An 18,004-nucleotide genomic window follows, 5' to 3' on the forward strand; every position below is an offset into this window, starting at 1 on the left:
CCGGGTCCTGCATCTTAGGGGGGCACTGACCACCTGGAACACGCTCAGGAGACCCACCCAGACATGGACTGAGATGCAGTGGTAGAAGGACCTGTTTGAGGTCCTGGGTACCTGTCTCTGCAAGGCTGTCCCTGGGCGGGAGTGAATCTGTTCTGAGGTCTCCGAGGGCTGAGCTGGAACCAGCAGCGGCAGGTGTGGGGAGTTAGACTCTAACAGATTTCTCTCATGGGAAAGAGGGCTCCTTAATAAGCAGGAAGTTCCCCATCCACAGTGGTGCTCAAGCAAGGCTGGATGACCAACTGGGATAATGTTAAGGGGACTGGAGCATGAGCTGGGTCCCTGGATCTCAGAGTCCCTTGGGGTTTCAGGCAGAGCTTCTCCGGGGCCCAGCATGGCTATGCCTGTGGGGTAAGGTGGTCCTGGGCTCTGTCTGATGTGGTCCGATTCCTCCCCAGGGGCCAGAGTCAGAGTCTGATTGCCCCCAGCTGGGGCCCATTCTCGAGACAGCCTGGGGTTACTTGCCAGCAGGCTAAGTGAGTCGGTTCAGGACAGTGTGAGCACCGAGGCCCACAGTCTCTGAGGCGAGGATGTTGCTGACTCAGGCTTCCCAAGGCAGCTCGGTTCCTGAGCGGGACAGAAGGGCAGACAAAGAGCCCAAGAAAAGTAGAGTCCAACCCCAGAGCTGTGCCGACAGAGAGATTCAGTGGGTAAATAATAGGATATTTGCTCACGCACAAGGCATGTCTGGATGGAACTTCTTATGGAAATTTTCAAGTATAGACCCAAGTGGACAGGTTAGTACCATGGACTTCATGCACCGTCACCTGGCTGCAGCCGTGAGCCACGCACGTGTCCTGATGAGGCTGTGTCTGGGAGCAGGTTAGGGGAGCCAGTTTCCGTTTATAGAAGCCACACTCTGTTCTGCTCATGAGACCTTTTAAACAATAGTGAGGAAGTGGGGCAGGAAAGCCCCCCCACGCCCAGTGGGGTCAGCACCTTGCTGTGTGGGGTGGGGCACGTCACTCTCTGGGTCTCACCTGCCTCAGCTAGAAACGGGGGACCTGACCTAGATGTTTCCCAGACACCAGAGACATGCCCGGAGCTGAATTCATCACCTGTCCCAAGTCTGCTCTGTCTGCCAGATCCCCATCTCAGCCCATGACACTGTTGTCCACCCAGTCACACAGAGCAGAAACCTGGGTGTCATCCAGACTCCCTCCCCTCCCTCTCACCCCCAGTCTCTTCAGTCATGGGTCCTGCCTCTTCTCCCTCCTGAGTGTCTTCCACTGTGGCCATCATCATTCCTGTTGCCTACTGCACCAGTCCTAGCCTCCAGTTGCACCCCTTTTCTTCTCCTACCCAGAAGCCACATCCGGGGGGGATCACACTTACATTAAGATCTGGATTTTGATGCCCAAACCTCTATCTGCTTGATTTAGAGGACAGTTCATTTCCCCAAATATTTATGAGATCCTCTGTGGGTACTTATACCCCTCAAAGTCAGTCCCCACAACAACCTTGTGGAGGGACAGGTGTGATCATGACACCTGTGCCTGCTGGTCTCCTTAGATTAAGGGTATCAGCTGCTGTGGATGGCCGAGTGAGGGGTCCACATTGTTATTGCTTCCCAGCCTCCTCAGGTATAATCTGAGACTGGACCCCGACTTGGGGGGCAGGGAGAGACCAAAGAAAGAGGTAGGCCACTCCAAATTCATAGATGACAGGTTTAATAAGCAAGGGCACTTACTTACAAGGCTTGCCTTGGGCAGCTGCAAGATAAGTAGGTTTCCGCAGGCACCCACCAGAATCTTAAAGTTTATATAGAGGCCTCAACTGGGTTTAGTCACAGACCCAGTCCAGATAGCTCAGCACCATCAACACCACATTTCTAATTCAAGGCCGATTCTTTGGAGCCCAAGGTAATCTACAGATTCAATTCAATGCAATCCCTATCAAAATACCAATGGCATTTTCACAGAACTGTATAAATATGTGTGTTTCACAGAACAAATAATTTTAAAATTTGTATGGAAACACAAAAGACACCAAATAGCCAAAACAATCTTGAGAAAGAAGAACAGAGCTGGAGGTATCATACTCCCTGACTTCAAACTATACTACAAAGCTTCTGTCATCAAAACAGTATGATACTGGGACTTCCCTCGTGGCACAGTGGTTAAGAATCCACCTGCCAGTGCAGGGTACATGGGTTTGAGCCCTGGTCCGGGAAGATCCCACATGCCGCGGAGCAACTAAGCCCGTGCACCACAACTACTGAGCCTGCGCTCTAGAGCCCGTGAGCCACAACTACTAAGCCCATGTGCCACAACTACTGAAGCCCGCATGCCTAGAGCCCATGCTCTGCAACAAGAGAAGCCATTGCAATGAGAAGCCTGCACACCACAACGCAGAGTAGCCCCTGCTCATCGTAACTAGAGAAAGCCCGCGGGCAGCAACAAAGACCCAATGTGGCTAAAAATAAATAAATAAACATTAAAAAAAAAAAAAAGACGTGACCGCTAGCTGACCTGGGAGCTGGACCCGGGCAATTGGAGGCTCCCACCCCCTTTCCTGTCCTTAGAATATGCCTTCTGCTTGCCCTCCCAGCTCCAAGAAGCTGCTCCAAGGATACAGCCTTTTATGTTTTCCTTTTTTTCATTGAGGTACAGTTTATTTACAATATTATATAAATGATAGGTGTGCAATATAATGATTCACAGTTTTTCAAGGTTATACTCCATTTAGAGTTATTATAAAATATTGGCTATATTCTCTGTGTTGTTCAATACATCCTTGTAGCTTATTTATTTTATATATAGCAATTTGTACCTCTTAAGCCCCTACCCCTATCCTGCTTCCCCTGGTAAATCCCTCCATCTCTGCTCCCCAGGGGCACCAGCGTTCTAGTTCCTTGTGGATCTTCCCAGAGAGGTTCGATCCTTATAGTCTCATGTGTTTATATCCCCTATTATCCTCCCTTTTTAAAAAAAATCACCCAGGGGGTGGAATCCTCTGCACCCCGCAGTACCACGCTCGTGCTTTGTCCTCGAAGGGTTGGCCCTTGCTGGTCCATGTACATCTGCTCCTCTTGCAACAGCCAGAGACTCTTTGATGCTGCGTCCGCGTCGGATGAGTTTGGTTCTTTCTTGTGCCTTGTTTTCGTTTGTAGTGCGTCTTTTTAAATCTTTCCTTCTATGGTCTGAGTTGTTCTTTGCTGCATATGTGTGTGATCCTTCTGATCATTTGGAAGGCCCATGGTCTGCCGGCAGTGATACAGGTAGGCATTATCGGCCCCAATCTGGTGAGGAAACAGGCTCAGAGAGGGGAAGTGACTTGCCTGTGGGGGCCCAGCCTGGGAGGTCTGAGTCGGGATGCAGCTCAGGTGTGCCGCCCCAGGCTCCAATCAGCTCCACGTCTACAAGCCCTCTACCGAGACAGCAGCAGGACCCGGGTGGCAGGGGCGGGCTGGGGGGCTGGGTTCAGCCAGGCTGGAGGGATCTGGAAGCACATGGGGGCGTTCTGTCTCTGAGGAGCTGGGTTCACACTTGCAGGAGTGGGACGGCAAGGCGCTTGGGGGAGGTTTGTGAGCCACCTTGCCATGTGTGTGGGAGGCTACGGGTGATGGGGTGAGAGGTGATGAGGCCCCTGCCTGCTGGGACCCAGGGAAGGAGGGAAGGGGTGAGATGACTGAGGAGACTGCAGCGAGACAGTGCGGGAGGCTCAGTGATGCTCCATTTCTGGCACTGGGAGAGGATGAGAGGGAGTGGAGAGGTGGCGGGCGGAGGTTGCTGTAGGTTATGGAAAATTCCAGGCTGGAGGTGCAGCTCCAAGAGGGATGGGGTGGGTGTGTCAGGAGCTGGGGAGAGGACTGGGTGCTGACCTGGGGCCAGGAAAAGGACACGCCTCTCTGTAGGGGCCTCACCTGGCCTGGCCCTGTGCTGGAAACAGGTGCTTGCCCCCGGCTGGCCCATCCTGGAGCCTATTCATTGGGGGCTGGTGGGTGCCCTTCTGCACGGGACCAGGCACCTGGCAGGGCACAGAGACACGGGCTCTCAGTCGCCCGCTCTAGGGGCGCTTTCCCAGTGGTCTGTGCTGCCCACCAACGGGCTCTGCCCGCCCCACCCCTGCCGTCCCGCCCGGCACACAAAGGTGGCCCTGCTTCAGCCACACCTCTCCTTACAAGCAGGTTGCCATCGGCCTTGACGGCTGGTGAGACTGAAGGGCTCTGTCCCGGCCCTTATTCCTCCTGCATCCCTGAGGCCTCCTAAGCCAAGCTCCCCGTGGTGCGTCCCACGACAGGGAGGGGGTGGTGGTGACGGTGACCTCACCATCTTTCATAAACAGGCACTGGCCAGTTGGAGGCAGCATCGCTATTCCCTTTCCACAGATGCAGAAACAAGCTCCCAGAGGGGCGGTGCAAGCGCAGCCCTGCTGAGCCCGGCCTTCCACCCCGACCTGCCCGCCTTCCGCTCAGGGTGAGGGAGGCTGGAGCCAGAGGGGAAGCCCAGGAAGCTGAGCCTGGCCGCGGACACCTTCCTGGAGCCTTGGGCCCTGGGTGCCGGAGGGGCAAACCTGTGCGAGTGGGGCCCGACTGTCATCTGTTCTAACACAGCCTGGGCCCTGCTGCTGACACCCATGCTCTCTGCCCAGACCCCTGTCCGCTCTTGTCCTCCCCACTAAAGCCCCACCGGCCTCATCAGCCTCATCTGGAACCACTGCCCTCCACGCCCTCTGGTCCATCCCACGGGCCCCTCACTGAGGCCCAGACACACCTTATGCTTTCCCACCTCTGTGCCTTTGCTCTAGAAAGTCCCTCTTGAATCTCTGCCTCCCACCATCCTCCCTCCCTTCAAGGCCCTGCGTTAACCCCTCCTCCAGGCAGCCTTCCCTGACTGGTTCCCTTTCAGGGGTGAACACAGCGAGGGAAGGGCAGGGTGCAGGGAAAAGGGTGCTGGCTCTGGGCCAGCCTAGGCTTCCCCAAGAGGCCCCGAGACTGCAGCCACTCAGTGTTCACATTTCTGGGTTTTGCCTTCGAGATTCCATCTAAAACACCCTCCTGCTCTCTCAGGTTGAAGCTCAGACACTCCGTCTGCTGCTGTGTCTCATCGTCAACCTCAATTTCACCTCCAGTACTTGCCCTTGTCCCCATTTCTTTCACCAAAAAAACAAACAAACAAACAAAAATCACATCATGGATATATCTTACAAGTCCTCATAAGTCTTTTTTTTTTTTTTTTTTCCCGGCCACGCTGTGTGGCTTGTGGGATCTTAGTTCCTGGACCAGGGATTGAACCCGGGACCTTGGCAGTGAGAGCTCAGAGTCTTAACCACTGGCCCACCAGGGAATTCCCCCATACGTTCTTTTTGGATGGAGGTGGGGCACAAGAGATAAAGGAAGGAAGGAAGGTTGGCTTTGGTGCTTAGATCTATCAAATGGGTGGCTACTGTCCATTTAGAGCCCCAGCTCTCGCCTCAGGGGAGTTCCCCGGGCCAGGAGTCCCCTTTGTTCCATCTTGGCTGGGGGGCAGGGTCAGGTAGCTGCTCCTGGCCCCTCCTCAAGGCTGGGGCTGGGGTATGGAAGTGAGGTCAGCGCCCCAGCTATGTGATGACAAGCAGTGGCATCTGGCACCCTAAGAGTGGGCCTGGTTGGGGGTGGGAGGGCCGGCTGAAGTTCTGGGTCACCGCACTCAGAAGTCCTCCCTGTCCCAGGGCTGTCATGTGGGGACCTGCCCTGCTCACCGGACAGTCCCGGGCCCCCTGAGGCTGACCTGTTAGCAGGGTCACCCCCAGGGCTGGTTTCCCTCCTTTTGGGGGCCGAGCCTTGGTGATGCTGTGAAGAGTTGGTCCCCTCTTCCCTTGAAGGATTAGGGCAGCATTTTGGGGGCAGCCCAGGCCTGGAGGCTCAGCCCCCTGGCCCGGCTTGGCCCTAACTGGCTGTGTTACTCGGGCAAGCTCCCTGGCATCTCTGGGCTCCAGTCCCTTCATCTGTGAAAAGGGATAATAATCCTGCTTCATAGGATTGGGGGGCTGCATGGGAAAAGACTTTGCTCAGTGCCTGGCCCTGGAGAGGCACCAGAGGGGGCCCTTCCACCCTTGGTCTCCTGAGGACAAATAAGGAGGTTGGACCCTGTGTCCTGAAGGAGGCCTGGGGTGCCATCCCAGCCCCTGCCCGCTTCTCCATGGGCCTCTGCTGGTCTCTGTCTGTCCCTCTGCCCTGCACACACCGAGCAGCGGGGGCCTTTGGACAGCGCTGCCAGCCCCTCAAGTCCCATTTGTCCAGAATAGCTTGGACTCCAGTGACTTACAGGCGAAGCCTCAGAGCTGGTGGCCTGAAGTCTTTTTATAAATACTCTGTGGAAATCATTCTCCTGGACTTCTTAAAGTGCGACTTGGGTGGACTCTCTGGTCCCTATGCCTGCCCCCCAGGCCCATGGCCCTGCTGCCTCTGGACTTAGTCAGGACCTGCTGTGCCCAGGCTCCATGCTGGGCATTGGGCACGCGGAAGGGAACTGGTGGAGGCCCCAGACCTGGGTCTACACCATGCGAGCCTGTGATGGAGGTAAACAGATCGCCTTGGACACACAGGGACAAGCATTTTCCAGGATTTGTTGTGACCAATACACTGCTCACCTTTATCCACGTGTTGCTGAATTCACAGCAGCTCGTGGTCGTTCGGTATTTTCTCCATCAGTGGATGCTAAAACGACAGTTGCCAGGTGACTCCCCAGGTGTGTGCGTGAAGTGAGACCCTCATTCTTGAAAAGGTTGAGGTCTATGATGTAGCTTAATTTCCCCGACTTACAGGTGGGGAAACTGAGGCCCAGAGAGAGGCAGTGACTTGTCCCAAGCCTCAGTGGAAGAGCCCACTCCAGAGCCCAAGTAGGCTGGCATCCACTTGTCAAATCTGGGTCTGGGGTCCTGGGTGAAATACTCCTGGAAGATCCTGGCCCATCCCCAGGATGTACACATGGGTGAAATGCTCCTGGAAGATCCTGGCCCATCCCCAGGATGTACACATGGGTGAAATGCTCCTGGAAGATCCTGGCCCATCCCCAGGATGTACACATGGGTGAAATGCTCCTGGAAGATCCTGGCCCATCCCCAGGATGTACACATGGGTGAAATGCTCCTGGAAGATCCTGGCCCATCCCCAGGATGTGCACATGGGCACAAAGTACTGGCATCTAGAGGATACAGACCAGGCATGGTTGCTAAACATCCTGCAATGCACAGGACAGCGGCCCTTCCCCCAACAGAGAATTCTCCAGCCCCAAATGTCACTAGTCACTAGCGTCAGGGTCTCTGTTAAGCATGTTTTTCACTGCAGGACTTGTCAGAGCCTCTACTGGGAAGAGTAGACAATGTTTTCCAAGTGCGGAGAGAATCAGGATTTCTTGTTTGAGGTACCCGTGGTAGGACCAGTGTCCAGGGAATGCACTTTGGGAGACATAACTAGACTCTCGGTGGGGAATTCCTGGCTGTTGGGTGAAGGAGAAATGGTACTTGATGCCTGTCTGTCCTTGGGGGAAAAGTTCCTGCAGCAGTCCTGAGTCAGCAAGGGCCCTGTCAGTAGGAAGAGGAGGGCGGGTGTCAAGATGAACCTGTGTTCAAATCCCCCCCCCTTTTTTTTTTGCTGTGCCTCACGGCTTCCGAGATCTTACTTCCCCCACCGGGGATCGAACCTGTGCCCCCAGCAGTGGAAGTGTGGAGCTCTAACCACTGGACCGCCAGGGAATTTCCTCAGATCCCTTCTTAACTTTGAGAACTTGGCTGGGAAGTGGCGACGCCTCCCTGGCCCTCAGCCCCCCTCCCTGGACACAGCACTCCTGACACCCACCGGTGCAGGCTGTTCTCGGGTTAGAGACCACGCCCAGAGCAGATTCTGAACGTGAGAAGCGTGAACAATTGTGTTGCCACTGACTTTTTTCCCCAGGCCTTGGTCTGCACCTTATACTTCCCTTTCTACTGTGGGACGATTCTCCCCAAGTTCAGAGGGGAGGTAAGTGCGTTTCGGGGGCTCGATGACCGGGCCCTGCCTTGTGCTCTGGGCCGCCCGGGTCCCTACTGCTGAGAGGTGTGTGGGTGGAGAAAACAGTGCTCCTGGAAGACTTACTGTGTGCCAGGGCCCCCCGCCCCCAATGCTCCCGGGGTGCTCAGAGCATCCTGGACTGGGGTCCACCTAGTGGTTTGGGGCAGCTAGAGGTGACTGGCTGCAGCCTGTTTCCTGGGGTGGCTTTGTGGCCGTGTGGGCAGAGGGCACCCTGAGGGCAGCACGGCCGCCTGAATTGCAGCGCTACATGGACGGTGCTCTGAGCAACAACTTGCCCTTTGTGGACTCCCCCTCCACCATCACCGTGCCACCCTTCCACGGGACAGTGGACATCTGCCCCCAGAGCAGCTTGGCCAGCATATGCATGAGCTGAACGCCTTCAATGCCACCTTCCAGATCTGCACCAAGAACCTCTTCCTGGGGGTCACCTCCCTCATACCCTCCAGCCCCGAGGTAGGTCGGGACCCCGTGAACGGCCTTGAAGGTGTTAGAGGTTTAGCTGTGATCTAGTGCCCCCTTGAGTCAGACTCTGTGCCCCTGAGCCCTCCCCACAGCCTCAGGGCAGTCAGGACACATGTCCTGAGTCTCACAGCCAAGCCCTTGAACTCAGCCTGGGCTCCAGTTGTATCCTTACTCGTCCCCCACTTCAAGGCAGTGCACCAAGGCCAACTTTGCTGAACTTCGGTTTAAGCCAGGCCTCTGCTGATGCTCTTCTGGGTCAGGCTCTGTGACAAGGTACTGCCGTCACCTCAGTTTCTTGGGGGAGGATACCAAGGCTCAGAGAGGTTAAGCATCTTCTTCAAAGTCACACAGCCTGGAAGCAGCAAAGCCAGGCTTCAAATCCTCAGCTAGCCCAGACCCACACTCTTAAATGCTGCCCTAGACAGTGGCCAAACTGACCCTCTGTATGGTGGCAAGGCACAAGCACAGAAAACGATGGACAGCAGACCCACATTTCCTCCTTTTTGCCCCTTGGTATTTCTGGAAGTATTTCTTGCCAACAGTTTACCGTCATCACACGTTCCTCCACCCCAATCACATCCTGGCCCTCCCCTATTCCTTCATACCTCTTATGGTCCTGCGGTATTGTGTAATTTATGAAACAACGTCCTGTTCATTTAAGCTGATTCTCCCTACGCCCACGGGGTGGACAGAAAATCTCAGCCCTATTTTGTAGACAAGGAAGGCAAGGCTCTCGGAAAGACAGTGTGGACGTCTGGAGGTCACACAGAACGGGAAGGCAGAGCTCCTTCCCGGACCTGTGGGTACTTTTCCCCCACGAGTGGGGCTCTGTTTGAGACACACAGGGCTGGGCCCCGGCACTCCTCTGCCATCTCAGGCTGGCCCTGGCAGTTCTGGCAGTGAGCATCAAAGGGCAAAGGGAACCACCATGTACTGATCTACAGGGAACCAGGAATCTCTGGCTAGGCCTTGTCATCCTATTTCTCAGGGGATGGAACTGAGGCCAGAGAGTAGCGTCTGGAGCAAGAGCCCGCAGCCAGGGAGTCTCAGAGCCAGAACGTGAACGAGGCTGCGGGGAAGAAGACTGCTCAAGCAGATCTGCTCCACCTGGGGTCCTGGGACCCTCTCTGCCCAGTGCTGGGCAGGGACCCTCGGGGTCTCTGAGCCCTGCTGAGGGGTCTCTTGGGAAGCATAGGCTGCCCTGGGATGACTTGCAGTTGAAGATGAGTCTCTGGCCTGTGACCACCAGCTTGAGGGGCAGGTCCAGGCCTTCCCCATCCCACCCTGACCTGTGTGTTGGCAGGTAGGGGCCGACAACTGCAGACAAGGCTACCTGGACGCCCTGAGGTTCCTGGAGAGACGCAGTAGGTGGCAGCCTCCACAGTAGCTGGGGATCGCCCCCCACGCGAGTGCCAGTTGAATCCCGCTTTTCAGCTGTTTGAGTTTTTAGCGACCTCGACTCACTCATTCTCTTCCTCAGCGCCTCCTCTATGTTTGGCCTGAGCTGGGGACACAGAGAGGAATCACACATGTGTCCTACTCTCAAGCTGCCCACCACCTGGTGCGAGGGAGACAGATCCAGAGAGAGCATTTCCCCAGGGTGATGGAGGGATGCTCAGGGCCGTGGGAGCCCAGCGGGGACACCTAACCCAGCCCAATGGGTTGGGTGGGCAAGGAGGGCTTCCTGGAGGTGGTGACGTATAAGCTGGGTTTTAACTAGTTATGAAGACTATAGAGAGATTGAGGATGGAAAGGAAGAGGGCACTCTAGGCAGAGGGAAGAAGGGCAAGAGCAAAGGAACAGAGCTTTGGTACCTTGAGGGCACGTACCTCAGTGGGGCCGCAGAAGAGCGCGCGCGTGTGCGTGTGTGTGTGAGTGTGTGTGTGTGTGTGAGTGAGTGACAGAGCAATGGGTGGGCCAGAGAGGTTTGCTTAGCTGGAGAGCTTGGATGTCATCCCACAGGGCAATGCTCTTCAAAGTGGTGGAACTGAGATTTGAACTCAGGCCGTCTGGCTCCAGAACCCTTGCCCTGACCCCTACCCTACAGCCCTAAACACACAGCAGCTGGAAGCATTTGCTGAGCACATAATATGTACCCAGACCTGGGCTTGAGCTTTATATATTTATCACATCTAATTCTCACAACAGCCGTATGCAGCAGGTCTTAATTTTCCCCTTTCCCAGGGAGGGAAAGCAAGCATGGAGCTGTTAGGTCACAGAGCTATAGCAGGTGGTGACCACAGGATGTGAACCTTGGGCTGAGTCTTCAGGGCCTGGGGTCTGTTAACCACTAGCAGGTGCGTAGGAATCGGGGCAGAGCAGTGCCGGGGAGCACAGGACGAAGTCGTTCAGGACAAGCCACAGGCCCATCCATCCTGTGGCAACGGGGTCCCCAGAGCTGGGGAGGCCACTGTCACCGGGAGGCTCCAGATGAGCTGACCTGTTGTATCTCTCCTCTCCCTGACCCAGGACTCACCAAGGAGCCAGTGCTGTGGACGTTGGTATCTAAGGAGCCCCCAGCCCCAACTGATGGGACCCGGGATGCTGACTGTGACAGAGGACAGAAGGCGGGCCTGTCTCTCTACCGGGCAGTGCCCAATGTGCTGGTCAGGGATGTGCTCGACTCTGAGCAACTCTCCCCGGAGCTGGAGGCTGCTACTGCCCCTCCCGTCCTATACTGACTCACCTACCGGGCGCCCTGCACGCAGGGGCCCGGGGCCAGGGACCCTGGCCTGAAGGTGCCTGTGGTCTGAAAGAGGACAGGACTCATTTATCGACAATCTAAGTGCTAGGCATGGTGCCGGGGCTCCTTTCATGTTGCCCCCTTCACTCCTCACCACGACTGGGGGCCCGTTTTTCTTAGCCCATTTCACTGATGAGGAAACTGAAGCTCAGAGAGGGGAAGGGGCTCACCAAGGTCTCAGAGCCTGCAATTGGGGGATTCGAACACATGCCTGTGTCTGAGAAAGCCAGGTCTTTGCCCACTGCCCAGGGAAGGGCAAGAGGTGCTGAGGGACAGAGGAGAGGCTCCAACAGAAGGTTCTGGACTCTCCAGATGGAGATGGACTCATTTCATCCCCCCCCAACAATTCTCTGAGGATGGTACTGAATTGTCCCCATTGGACAGTTGAGGAAACCATAGCACAGAGAGCTTAAGTGACTTGCCCAAGGCCACACAGCTAACAAACCATTTAGTCAGCTCTCCTGCTCGGTGACCTAAACGTCACAATTGCCGCAACAGGAAAGGATAGGCACATGTAATGGTGGTGGGAGTGGGAGTTTGAGTGGCATCTAAGTGAGACTTGAAAGGAGGAGTTGGCCAAGCAAAAGAGGGGGAAGATGAGCATCCAGGTAGCGGGCACAGCAGGTGCAAATGTCCTGGGTTTTGTGGGGGAGAGTTGGAGGCCCCTGTGGCTGAGGGAGGGGTGGGGTAGCAGAGATGAGCCTGGGGAGGCTGGGAGGGTGGGGCAGGCGGCCTTGAAAGCTGCAGGAGGAGAGAGATGGAGAGCCCCCGGGGTGGGGGGCGACCCCTCCTTTTCAGAGTTTGCTACTGCTCTGAACTCTGGGTCTAGTGTTTGCTGTACTTAGCCAGGAGGGGACAGGCTGACACGGTGAGAGGCTGGGCGGAGAGATGACGGTGGTCGAGGGCAGAGCAGGGACAAGGGGGGTGGGCAAGGGCATGAGGAGGGCACCTCCTTCTGCACAGGAGACCACACGGGGTACGCAGAAGGGGGCCTGGATCTGCCCTGAGCCCCTGAGGCCCAAGCTCGGGGCTCTGGGACTCTGGCAGTGTCTCTGCAGCCACATGGGGGCACCAGAGAGCCTCTCAGATGGGGCACTAGACCGACCCCCACAGGCCCCGCTCTTACACACATCCCTTGATCCTCCCCTTCCCCAGGGAGGTAGGTCCTACCCGTGTTCCCATTTTTCAGAGGAGGTGACCTGGGCTCAGGAACAGGAAGGGACCCGTCCGAGGCCACATGGCAGGTAACGGGGTGCCGGGTCCTGGGACTGTTGTTCGTGAACCCCGAGTCGAGGCTGGTGGTGTGTGCGTGGCCGAGCCGTGGCCTGGAGGCCGGGATTCGGGCTCTGGCTCTGCCCCGGCCAGGATGCCGGGCCCTTCCACTCTGGTCCATTAAGGGGCTGGGGGCTCGGGAAGTGGTCGCGTGATCACAGCTGCTGTTATTAATACCCATGATGTGTTGCTGTTAGCCAGGGAAGTGTAGGGGGACACTTGTCCCACCCTGGGGGCCACAGCAGACTTTCCAGAGGGGCGGGAGAGATGGAAGCGGCGTGGGGAGCCTGACGGGCCCTGGGTCCATGCCGGCCCTGCCACTCCCCGGCGATGGGCTTGGGCGGGTCGCTTCTCCACTCAGCTTCAGTCTGCTTATCTGCGAAAGGGGCGCGCTCCGTCATTTCAAGAATAACAAGGGAGGGCTTCCCTGGTGGCGCAGCGGTTGAGAGTCCGCCTGCCGATGCAGGGGACGCGGGTCCGTGCCCCGGTCTGGGAAGATCCCACGTGCCGCGGAGCGGCTGGGCCCGTGAGCCATGGCCGCTGAGCCTGCGCGTCCGGAGCCTGTGCCCCGCAACGGGAGAGGCCACAACAGTGAGAGGGCCGCGTAACGCAAAAAAAAAAAAGAATAACGAGGGAGCCTGGTAGGGGTTCCATATATGCAGCTGATTTGCAGACCAGCAGAGGGTGGGGTGTCCTCCATGGCCTGTGCGAGGTAGAGAGGGGCTCGGGCTATCTTCCCTAAGGGTGACCTTGAGGGGGTGGCTGGGGGGAGGGGTGGGCCACCACGGCCTCTCCTGTAGCGCTGAAGAAAGCCTGTCTGAGGGACCCCCGCACCTGGGCTTCCTTCTGCCAGGCGGGCCCTGGGTGGGCGCTAACTTACCTGCTGCTGCCTTGCACGCTGCCCTTTGAGGATGTCTACTTCCGGAGCAGAAGGTGAGGCCCGGCCAGGGGTCCTGGGAAGGGCCTGGCTCGTTGAGACCAGTGCCCGTGGCAGAAAGGGCGGCCAGAACACGGCGGGTGCAGAGCCCAGCTGGGGTCCCTATGCCGCCTGCTGTTGGCTTCGTGACCCCGAGGAGTCTGGTGGTCTCCTCTGCAAGACAGGACTGATGGGAAGGCGGGGTAGCAGCTGTGACCCATCAATCCATTGGAAACAGGGCCGCCCGGTCAGTACCTGGCCCCTCTTGCCTCTAGGATCTTTGGCCCACTGTTGCACCTGTCAGAGCCTCAGAGAAAATGTGATGTTTCTGAGGATAACTCTAGGGGCTGGTCTGCCTCAGATTAACTGTGTGGCCCGGGCCAGGTATCTTGACCTCTCTGGGCCTCAGATTCCTTTTCTACAAAACGAGGCCTTTGCAGGGCAGATTGGCTGTAGTTAGGCCCTCACTAACTGTTCTAACTCTGCTGGTTAATGGATCACTCTGCATTGTTTGTTCGTTCATTCTATCAATAGCTATTGAGGATATACCAAGGGCCAAGTCTGGGCTGGGGGCTGGGAGGCAGCACTGACTCAGACCCAGTCCCTGGCCTTGTGGAGCTCACAGCCCACCGATCATCACACATTCACCTGTGCACTCCAGCTGTGCCTAGGGATACCTAGAGAGGTCTACCCTGGCTGTGGATTCCTAGGAGAGGTCTACACTGGCTGTGAACTGAGACAGTTCACAAGAGGGACTATCTGGTCAGGAAAGGTTGCCTAGAGGAGATATCTTTTGAGCTGTCATCTGAAGGATGAATAAGGGTCCTCTAGGCAAAGAAGGAAGGGAAAAGTGTTCCAGATGGATGAAAGAGCATGTGCAAAGGTCCTGGGGCAGAAGGCAGAAGGGAGTAAGGCTTATCTGAGGAACAGAAAGGGGGGCTGCTGTGGCTGGGGCCAAAATGTGGAGTGTGTACAAGGTGGGGCTGAGGAGGCTGGCAAGGGCTAGACAGGCAGGAGGCTGTAGCCAGGTGAGGGGTGTGGTCTTTATCCTGATGGTTGCATGAAGGCAGTGAAGGGTTTGGGCAGGAAAGTGTCATGGAGAGATCTGTTTTTTTAAATCTTCTCTATTCCCTACAAGAAGGTCTATGACAGTGAGCCACAAGTCTCTGTCCTGCTCCATGCGGAGTTAATGACTAGGTCATCCCTGCTGTCTAAATTGCTGGTGACCCAAAGCTGGGAGACAGCTTTCTGCTGACATGAATTTTCTTATGCCGAGCTTCTAGACAGAAACCACAGGTTGAAATCAAAAAGGATAAATGCAAGTGCTAGCCTTTGCAGTTAAAAAAAAAATCCATTTATGAGCGTTGATGGGGAGGCCCGCCCAGACCGCAGGGAAATTCATATTTGGTATTTTCTGTAACCTACAATCTCAATCTGTAGGCTGCAATAATAGAGGCAGAAGGTCCAGAACAAATGAGGGGACAGTCCACTGTCACACTACACCCTGTGGACTTACTGTCTGCCCATTTTGAGGCCCTGGTTTAGAGGCCCCTTGAAGGGCAGCACGTTGGGAGGGGAGACCCTACAGTGTCCAGTAAGTCTGACATGGTGCCTGGCCAGGTATCCCCTCAGCCACAGCTGGATGATGCTGCCCTCTGCTGGTCCTGAGTGGTCACGGCAGCCACGGGAGGGCGCTGAGCAAGAGAGGACCAAGGTCAGATATGTGTCTAGGAAGTTGCTGGCTGCCGAGAGGGTAGTGGATGAAGGGGCGTGGAGGATGGAGGGCAGGGGCTGGTCTGGGGAGGAGAGACAGGAAGGGACAGAAACACGGAGGAGGTGAGGTAACGGTCCTCACTTGGCTGTGAGAAACTGAGGCCCAGGTCACACAGCTGATGAACAGGAGAGCGGGCTGCATCCCAAGCCAGCCTGACCCCTAAGCCCCGCCCTTTCCACCCCTGGGCTTCCCACTTGTGCCCTGTGGAGTTGATGACCCAAAGGGCCCAGCGGCTTCCACCAAGTTCAGAGTCCATCGGGGATCAGTCCCCACCCCCTCAGGCCTCTGCAGGTGCCTGTGTGTCCAACCTGCTCTGCGGTGGAGCCAACACCCCCTTCCCTTTCCTTTAGCCCTGGCGCCTCGTTGCAGGGCCCCCCGGCTCTGCTCTGGACCCGTGGGGAGGGTGGGCTTGGTGGGGCTGCACGCTTGGGCTTGGCCGGGTGGTGAAGCTATTGCCGCCTCTCCCTCCAGGGTGGTGGCGTGGCTGCCCGACATGCCGGCCGACCTGCGGTGGATGCGGGGCTTGCTGAGGAACTTGGCCCTCAAAGTCTATTCCAGGACGAAGGACCAGCTCCTCGGGCTGGGCAGGTGAGACGGGCAGACTGGGGCGGAACAGGAGTGGCTGAGCTGGGAAGGGAAGGCGCCAGCTGTTTCCCCGGACCCCGGACAGGCAGTCACACTATCCGTTTCCCTGTCCATCCATCCGCGCAGCCCCCAGCACACGTGTTTGGTCCCTGCTGTGGGCCAGACCTGTGATGGACTAGATGTAGCAGCTGACCCGTCGCATCGGTCAGTCTGGGGGGAGTCACTCTGCCTGCTTCACAGAGACGGCCTGAGCTCACGGAGGACAAGTGGATCTCCCTGCTCTGCCAGGTCCCCATCGGTCCTTCTGCCATCCTTCCAGACGTCTCCACGGGCCCTGTGTGGGGTCTAGGTTGGGGCTGCCCACCTCTCCCCAACCTGCCCTCCCTTCTGGCTGGAGAACCCGGCAGTCCTCCCACACCCAGTGGAAATCAGTGCAGCGCTCCCAGGGAGTGGCACCCTGGAACCTTCCTGCAATCCCCGCTCAGCCAGAAAAAGGGCTTATTGCAGGGTCTGGGAGAAGAGAGATCCAGGCTTCACCCAACCCCAAGCTCGCTGACTTCCTCTTCCTCTGCCGCTACTGGTCGCCAGCCCCCTCCAGCCTGAGGCTGCTCCTCCCAAGGACCTGGCCAAGGAGCCCAGACCTGCCCATCAGGGCTGAGGAGACCAAGTTGGACCAGCCCAGTGACTGGCCTCTCCTGAATTCCATCGTGGCCCTGGTCCTGTGCCTACATCTGCCCCGAGTCCATGAGTCCTGACCCATCTCCCAAGCTCAGAGCCCAGCCCCTAGCCCAGGGTGGGCACTGGAATTGTGGCCACAATTGTGGCCTCTTCCAGCCACATGGAGGACCGAGAGGACAGAGACTCTTGTCCCAGGCCTTGTGGGCAGGTGGCCTCCAAGGGCTGGAAGAGGGCCCCCGAATCCTCTGTAGCCCCCGCTCCTGGGGCCCCGGGTACTTCTTTTCTGGGCAAGGTGCAGCCTCAGTCCACCCCGGGTCGCCATGTGTCCAGGTCACCCTGCGTCTGTGTCATCAGTGGGAGAAAGGAAGGCGGGAGCTGAGACATACATCTAGGTCCTGGAATTTCCATATGAGGGGGCTGGGGGCAGAATCTCCTGAGAAGGGGGCTTTGGGTGCTGCTGTAGAGCTGCTTGCAGGGCACTTCACAGACGATGGAAAAATGCCACATGCTCGTATCAGATTGGGGAGCAAGTTGAAATGATGGGGTGGGGTGTGCCTCCCCTCACATCCTTTCTCTGTCCTGCACCAGCCCTCGGGGGTGACCCATGGTCTACGTCACTCTAGAAACCTTGACCTCTGACTTCCTCTGGGTCCATCGGCAGGGAACCCCTGACTGGAGACGAGAGGGCGGGAGGAGAGAGAGGGCTTAAAATCTTCTCAGAATCCCAGCTGCATGTGCTTCTGCTGGGGTTCCAAAGGCCCCGGGATGCCACCACACAGCGCTCCCCGCCCCTTGTTCCTCAGGGAGGGTTAGGGGGCAGCCCCACCCCGCCCCCTCCCCCTCTCGGGCACAGAGGATGCTGGGGCACCACACCGCCTCGGGCCTCTCCTAGGAGTGGCTGCTGTTCCTGTCCTCAGAGCAGAGCCCACACTGCGCCCCTGGCCAGGCCCTGTAGAGACATTCAGCCCGAGGAGGGGTGGGGAGGGCGGAGAAAGGCAGGCGGGTGTGAGAGAAAAAGGAGCAAAGGGGTAAATATGTGAGCAAAAGACATATTCATCCATGCATTTGACTTACACTTAATGAGTTATAGGCTCTGGGGACACAGCTGTAAACTAAACTTACATTCTGGTTTCGATCATCCCGAGGAGTGGCAGTGCTGTGAGGAGACAGGAGGCTGAGAATGACAGTGGGGAGGTTTTCAGGAGGAGCACCATGGGGCCAGGTGGGCTGGGAAGGCTTCTTGGAGGAGGTGGTATTTGAGGTGAGACCTGAGATGAGAAGTGAGAGCTGGGGAAGAGCTTTGAGCGCAGAGGGAACAGCGAGGGCCAAAGCCCTGGGTTGAGAATGAAGTTGGTCTGTTCAAGAAACCGAGCAGCCAGAGTGGCTGGACCATGAGAGTGACGGGGTGCACTGTGGGTGGGGCAGGGAGGGCACCGTCGCCGTGATAAGGGGTTTGGATTGGGCAGTCATTGGAGGGTCGAGAGCAGAGAAGAAAAAGGTGAGTGAAGCGTGAGTGGCATCCAG

General features: G+C 57.1%; 1 protein-coding gene across 1 annotated transcript; it reads left to right on the top strand.

Annotated features, from left to right (window-relative positions):
- Positions 1-803: 803 nt before the first annotated feature.
- PNPLA5 (patatin like domain 5, triacylglycerol lipase) lies at positions 804-16,557 on the top strand. Its single transcript, XM_007472381.1, is given in 9 exon segments — positions 804-836; positions 7,934-7,999; positions 8,292-8,399; positions 8,402-8,503; positions 9,816-9,876; positions 10,982-11,165; positions 13,326-13,460; positions 15,689-15,805; positions 16,422-16,557. Coding segments are annotated over 9 exon segments (942 nt in total).
- The last annotated feature ends 1,447 nt before the right edge of the window (positions 16,558-18,004 follow it).

The sequence above is a fragment of the Lipotes vexillifer genome, unplaced genomic scaffold (genome assembly GCF_000442215.2).
Source record: "Lipotes vexillifer unplaced genomic scaffold, Lipotes_vexillifer_v1.1 scaffold382, whole genome shotgun sequence".
Lineage (NCBI taxonomy): Eukaryota > Metazoa > Chordata > Mammalia > Artiodactyla > Lipotidae > Lipotes > Lipotes vexillifer.